Source organism: Propithecus coquereli, unplaced genomic scaffold, assembly GCF_000956105.1.
Source record: "Propithecus coquereli isolate 6110/MARCELLA unplaced genomic scaffold, Pcoq_1.0 Scaffold23, whole genome shotgun sequence".
NCBI lineage: Eukaryota > Metazoa > Chordata > Mammalia > Primates > Indriidae > Propithecus > Propithecus coquereli.
Window position 1 is genome coordinate 8,650,771 of NW_012147841.1, and position 7,365 is coordinate 8,658,135.

General features: G+C 45.7%; 1 protein-coding gene across 1 annotated transcript in view; it reads right to left on the bottom strand.

The window, feature by feature from the left end:
* DCSTAMP (dendrocyte expressed seven transmembrane protein) overlaps window positions 1-7,365 on the bottom strand; it is a 15,742-nt gene that overhangs the window by 3,568 nt on the left and 4,809 nt on the right. The window contains exon 2 of the mRNA XM_012645313.1: window positions 2,587-3,426. Coding sequence (XP_012500767.1) covers window positions 2,587-3,413 — 827 coding nt within the window. The 5' untranslated portion in view covers window positions 3,414-3,426. The remainder of the gene's footprint in view (window positions 1-2,586; window positions 3,427-7,365) is intronic.

A 7,365-nucleotide genomic window follows, 5' to 3' on the forward strand; every position in this document is an offset into this window, starting at 1 on the left:
CTGATCTCTTCAGGGGAAGCAGGGAGCTCGGAGTAATCAACTCTGAGAAGCAGCTGGATTAGGAGGGCAGGAGCTGAGGGACGTATGTGCTGAGGTGGAGGAAAGTGGAGGGAAAGTGTGGACGCAGCAGGAGGATCCGAGGCCCTGGGAGACACAGAGAGAGATGGAAAATGGGGTTTCAAAGGAAGGTTTGCAGGCAACGTTGCTACCATTTCCCCTCTGTGATTCCCCCCACAGCAGCACAACCCATCGCAGCCTGATGAAGAGGAGCGTTTTCACCAGCCCGGGCTGGTGAGCGTCCCACACACACATGCACATGGACACACACGCCCCCCCTGGTTCGGCTTCACAACTTCTGGGTTAAAAAAAAAATACAAGGATCTGACGATATCCAGATCCTCTGAAATGTCAACATGATCACAAATTTCCACAGGGAAAATGGAAGAGAAAAGATGAAGGTGGGACACACAAATACCAGCGTCTCCTCTGTTGGCACCCAGCTGCCAATTAGAGAAGGGAGAAGGAGAGGAAAGAAAGCCAGTTCCTCAAGACACAGGAGGCATCAGCTCAGAGAAAGGCACTATCTTGGCCAATTAATATTTTTCCCAGATCCATCCCGTGGTGATTAGAGGTTAAATTTCTGGCTTTGTTATTTGGGGGATGGGTTTAGAACAGTGGTTCTCAATTTTGGCTACACATTAGAATTACTTGGGGAGGCTTTCAAAATCTTTCACCCCAGTCTAATTAAATCAGAATCCCTGGGGATTCTGGAAAGAATTATTGAGTCAGTTTGTTTGTTCAGTTCTGCAGTGATGCAACTCTGTGGTCAAGGTCGAGGACCACTGGTTTAGAAGGTCCTTGCTTGCTGGCACCCAAACCAGTTTCTCAAAGTGTGGGTCTATGCATCACCTACCTTGCAATCTCATGGTGTGCTTACTAAAAATGTTCTCCCATTTAAAACAAAATCTCTGTAAATTATAAATGCCTGATACTCTGTATCTCCCCCAGGAATTTTTTTTTTTTAGTGATAGGGTGTCCCTCTGTCACCTAAGCTGGTACAGTGGCACAATCATACCTCACTGCAACCTCAAACTCCTGGGCTCAAGTGATCCTCCTGCCTCAGCCTCCTGATTAGCTGGGACTGCAGATGCAAACCACCACACTTGGCTAATTTAAAAAAAATTTTTTTTGGTAGAGACAGGGTCTTGCTCTATTGCCCAGGCTGGTCTCAAATGTCTGGCCTCAAGCGGTCATCCTGCTTCAGCCTCCCAAAGTGCTGGGATTTATAGGCATGAGCCACCACACCTGATTCCAGGAAATTCTTAATACACATTTAAGGTTGAGAACCACTGACATAATAACTATCTCAAAAAAAATCCAAAGAATAGCTGGGTAGCATTTTTTTAAATGAGTGCTGCCAGCTACTATTGCCAGCCATATTATTGGGTTACTTAGGAGCCCTTTTCCAACAATCATCTTTTAAGCATACGCTGATGCATTGAGAGCACTCCGACATTTGATAAGGACTCAGTAGCACAGAAAAGAAGTTCTCACTCAGAGAAGTTGTTCAAAGTCTGCTTGCACAAGTCTGAAGGCAGACCCCAAATCCTGGTCTCTTAGGTTCATACCAGACACTCCTGATTTTGCTTGAGAATCAACCTCATGTTCAACATCAGAGACACCCACTGCCATGTGTCAGCAGCTGTTGACAGTAGGAGGCTAAAAATGGCCCCCAAAGATATAAGGGCCTAGTCCCTGGAACCTGTAAATGTTCCTTTATTCAGGAAAAGCATCTTTGCAAACGTGATTACGTTAAAGATCTTGAGATGGAGAGATTACCCTGGGTTATCCTGCGGAGCCCTAATGCAATCACACGTGTTCTTTAAGAGGGAGGCAGAGAAAAGTTTTCCATACACAGAATAAGGCAACACGAAGGCTGAAGCAGAAACGAGAGTGGTAGCAGCCACAGGCCAAGGAATGTCAGCGGCCACCACAAACCTGGGGGAGGCAAGAGTGGATTCTCCCCCGGAGTCTGGAGAAAATGCAGCCCCGCCAATAACACCTGGATTGTAGCCCAGTGATACTCATTTCGGACTTCTTACCGCCGGAGCTGTAAGATAATAAACGTCTGTTGTTTGAAGCCACCCACACTGTGCTATTTGTTACAGTAGCCACAGGAAATGAATACAGAATCACACCCTAACATCAGGACTTCAACTGAACCTGCATTTGTTGGGCTCCTTCTATGTGGCAAGCAGTGTGCTGGGCGCTGGGAAAGCAAAGGTGAAGAAGACACTCCCCTGCCTCAGGAAGTTCATGATCTTTTGCAAGACAGACCAGCAAACAGCCACGATGCAACACGAGACGTGCCCGTGAGCCCCTACCTCTCCGTGCAGTTTCAAGTGAACCTCAAAACCTGGCAAGCTTTGGAACTGTTTGCTCACTGAGAAAATGAGCCGATACAGCAGATAATCTACGGCAGCGAACAGCACCCAGATGTAGAGATGGGTAAGGATGGGGAGGAAAAACAGCGCCAGGTTTTTCCTTTCTTTAGGAGTCAGCCAGAAAGACGGGATGACAACATACTTCCTCCTTTCCTTCTTGTTCAGCGGGAGGACGCAGGGCCTCTGTTGATGCCTCTCCCTTTCGTCAAACTGAACAAATTGTCTGGTGATGTAAATGTTTTCATACTTCCAACCACCAGTGCCCAAAAATCGCTTCATGAAGAGGCCAGTGCCAAGTAGGACCAGCAAAAGCCCTGCAAGAGCAAATAGCTTCTGACCCAGTGAGGACACCACCTCTGTTGCAGTTGTCATCTGGTACAAGATATGCAGGACTTTCCCTTTGGTGTCATTTAGCTGTGCCTCCAGGGCGTGGCTTGGACTGAAAAGAGAGACTGCCAGGGTCTGGTTCCAAGAAACAAGGTCATCAAATAGACTTAGTGGGGTGGCAAGGCCATAAAGCCACTGAATTGCCTCAATATATTTTTTCAAAAGTGGAAAATGTATGGAAAAGCTCTTTGCCCTTAGATTGCAAGTCATACTGTCTAGGAGACTTTTAAAGTTCTGAAAAATATTTTCCACGTGTCCAAATATCACTATCCCCGTGCCAGCTGCAATCAAAGCGTTCCTGCCCTCACGCAGGCCACAGGAGAGAAAGACGAGTAGAATGAAACATCGCGCGTGCTTGGAGCAACACAGCAGAACACACATGCTAATCCAAGAGGTGGTGAGTGCTGCGACCGATGACAGAAACCAGCAGAAGGCCACGGAAAGGAGGCCTGCCGAAATGAAAGCAACACAACAACAAACTCCCCAGTGCTGGATAAAGTCCATCCATCCAGGACTTCTGGGACACACATAAGTCTCCCAAAGACTCAGGAAGATAGCAGTGCCTAAGGTCCGGACACCCATGCTTCCTGTGTCCCTGAAAATGAAAAAGAAACCACGGTCAGAAAGTGTTTTTCAATGTCCTCCGACATTTGTAAAGGGCATAGTGGGAAACTGATCACAAAAAATGGCCACAGTTTTCACCCCTTTCTGTGTTCACTCCTCGCAATAGGACTTTGCAGCTTCTCCCACCCAGAGGTGAGACAAACAGACTCCATCAACGGGTGGGGTCTATTTCGCCATCTCTTGCATCTGAACTGGCCTTGTGACTCAGGATAGAATGTGGCAGAAATGACAGTGACAATTCTGAGCTATGACTCAATCCTGCATGGTCTCTTGGAAGCCTACTACTGCCATGTTAACAAGTCCAGCTGCATTAGCCTCCTATTGCTGCTGTAACAAGTTACCACAAACTTAGTGTTTTAAAGACACATATTTATTCCCTTATAATTCTGCAGGTCAAGTCTAAAACAGGTCCAGGTGCTGTGATGCTTCTGGAGCCTCTAAGGGGAAATTGTTTCCTTGCCTTTTCCAGCTTTTATATGCTGCCTATATTTCCTGGTTCATGGATGCTTCTTCTGTCTCAAAGCCAGCAATGTTGCATCTTCCCTCCTCTCTAACCTCTGCTCCCATCCTTTTATCTTCTCTCTCTGGCTCTGATCCCTGACCCCTTCTTATCAGAACCCCTGTTAATACATTGCGCTTACCCAGGTAATCCAGGATGATCTATCTCCCTCTCTCAAGACCTTTAACTTAATCACATCTGCAGAGTCCCTCTTCTGGGCATTAGGACACGAACATCTTTGGGGGGCCATCATGCATCCTGTCGCACCAGGTTGGATGGCTGCATGGTGAGAGGCACCTGGCCAGTTGATCCACCAACTCAGCCAATGGCCACCCAACTGCCAGACATATGTGAGAGAGGCCATCCTAGACCAACCAGTCCCAGCCAGCCCACCAGATGACCACAGACATGTGTGTAATAAATGCTGATTATTTTAAGCTCTAAATTCTGTACTGGTCTGTTAGGTAGGAATTGTTCATTAATAAAGGCAACCATTCAATATTATAAGCCTTAATAGTTGAACCCTGGGCTGATATGTCAATAACTGTATTATGTAAGATTACTCTTTAAACATCATCCGCTTTCTTGTGCTCTAATTTTACAGACCAGAAAGCTTTCCAAGGGCATCCAAACTTAAATGTGTCATTGAACTGAGGCCACTGTATCTGCTCTGTAACCATTGCTTCTTCCCTCCTCCACCCCTACCCACCCTCTGAGCATCCTTCCCTCCCAAGAATCTTACAAGGAAAATAAGAATATTTTTGTTACTGAGTTAATCATCTTTTCTTTATTCCCAGATCTGGAATAATTAAAATGAAGGTGCTCTGAGGCTGTTACCACCCCATCAGCCATGCAGATTTAGGTCTGTGATGCACTCAGAAAGACTTGGGTTTGTGTGGAACAATATAAAATAAATCTGATATTCTTCTCTTTTGATCGACATGAAAATATCTAAAGAGTATTATACGTATGGAATTTTAATGATGATATTGATCAATTTTTAAATACTCTCAAATCAATTCCTTGCTCCCATTAAATAGGATGGGGCTGGGTTTATGGGGCAGCTTAACACTGTTAGAACCAGTGAATTACACACGTCATGTGAGAGATGAATCTGGCATTGGCCGGAGGGTGTGAACTGAGCAACCAGAGGTGAGGAAATTATTCTCTTTCTGTGTTCAGGCTGAACGAGGTTAGTGAAGGGCAGAAATAAGATGGAGAAATAGGCAGGTTGGGAATGAATGAGTGTGAATTTCTCCAGCAAGAATAGGGAGGACTTGCCGTTCCTGCCACTTAATCTGAATGGAAATGCTCAGAGCAGAAAAGAGATATGGGAAGAACTTGAGTGCTGAAGAAGGGTCATTACCATGTGGGACTGGCCTTAGCAGAGATTCCAGATCCCACCTGCAAGCATGTTCTTACTCCATGCGGAGGAAAGGGAATTAGAATGGTAATTGAAATGGGGACCAGCAAAAGGCCACAGTTCTTTCTTCCTGTAAGCTTGCTTCCTTTCGGAATCAGAGTTTGGATTGAAGGTTGGCAGTACTCACATGCATAGCCCCCAGGAAGACGGAGACCACAGGCCCTTGTGCTCCTGAACCTGCCCCAGCATTGCCAACCCAAGTCAGGCCTGCTTCGCTGCAGGCATGAAGACTCAGTGGGCAGGTGGGCAGAGGGCAAGAGGCCTGCGCCAGAGCAGGCCAGGAGCTGCTGCCTCTCCTCCCAGGCGTGTCCCTATGCACTTACTTTGCCATTGCTTTGGATTTGACCCCAAACCATTATTTGACTAATTGGTACACTGGTAGGTATTAACTGCCTATTATGTTGTAGGCATTGTTCATAAGGCATCTCTTCGTGCCACTGCCCCCCACTCCCACCCAAAGCCTGTGGATGCCCTTTGCACTTTACACAGTGGGAACCGAGACTCTGAGTGCTTACTGAAATTTGTCAGCTATCATCACACAGAGTACATGGCACAGCTGGACCCACACCTGGCTTCCCTGACTCCCGGGCAGGGCTTCTTCCCTGCACCATTCCCGGATTCCACAACAGGACGCTCAGCTCGTCGTGTTTGTCCCTGCCTGGGACACGTCATACTTTCTACCAGTCACAAACCCATTTCCACTATCTGCTCACTTTTTTCTTCCTGCATCAAAATAGTTGTCTCTGTAAGACTATGTCTTAAATTAGCAGATTCTTCTCTAAAGCTAATCAGAAATCCCAGCTGTTTTAATTTTTTCTAATTCCCTTTATGGGGCACCATTTCACTAGCTTCCTAAAAAATTAATAATGTATATTCTGAATCTATTTTCCCTTCTCTTGCCTTCATCCTTGTACAATGTGTTCTTAAAACAGACATTTCTTTGAAATGAAAGAGATTTGTGGAAACATTAAAATTTTAACATTATGCAATAAAATCTAATATCAATTAAATAAGATATATTGCTGCAATTTTGTACTGTAAGAGGCACATGTTTTCTTAACAAGCAACAGCTCTAATATTATCCTTCTTGTTTTTGTGCTGAAAACAGCCTGTCACCAAGACACCAAAACTTTCTGCAGTGAGAGGACTGAACACATTCTCTCCTGTTTTATAGCTGAAGCCACAGAGCAGAGTTTTGGACAAGCCCAGGGGCTGGTATTCCAGTCTGCCCTTCGGTCACCATCATTTTCCCTAATCGAATATAAGACCCGCCTGCTCCTTCCTGCTGAGGTTTAATGTGGGGAGCCTTAGCAAGCACCTTAAGACTTCCTGAAAATAAGGTGCCCAGCAAATTCAATCCATTTCTTCTTGTTTCTTTGCTGCCCCAGAAAATTGAGAACTTCCATCCTCTGTTCATTAGGTGGAGATTGAATGCCCAGGTTGATGGGCAGCTTAGAGGTAGGAGCAGGGCAGTACCGCTCCCAGCACTGGGATGCCATCCATGTCCCCGTCAGACATCTGCTGATACCCTTCCTCTTGCTCCCATGCAGGGATGGCCATTCTGTGATCTTTCTTCAGACATTCCCAATTCTTTCCTTTTAGGCCAATCAGTGAATCAGAATTTTGATAAGGTGCTTGCTGGTTTCTTTCTCAAAGACTTTGTCAAGTAGATATTTGGATTCTTAAATTTTCTTTTTAGGGCCAGAAGGAATCTTATATTTGAGTACAGAATCACTGGGGAATCTTATTAAAATGCAGACTTTGATTTGGAAGGTCTTGGGTGGCATTCTAGATTTTGCATTCCTAACAAGTTCCCAGGTGCTGCTGCTCATCTGAGGACCAGACTTTGGGTGGCAAATTCCAGAATTTAGCACTGTCTGATAGAACTTTCTGTAATGATGGGCACATTTTGTATCTGCAGTGTCCAACATGGAAGGCACTAACCAATGTGGCTACCAAGCTCTCGGAATAGGGCCACTGCCACTGAC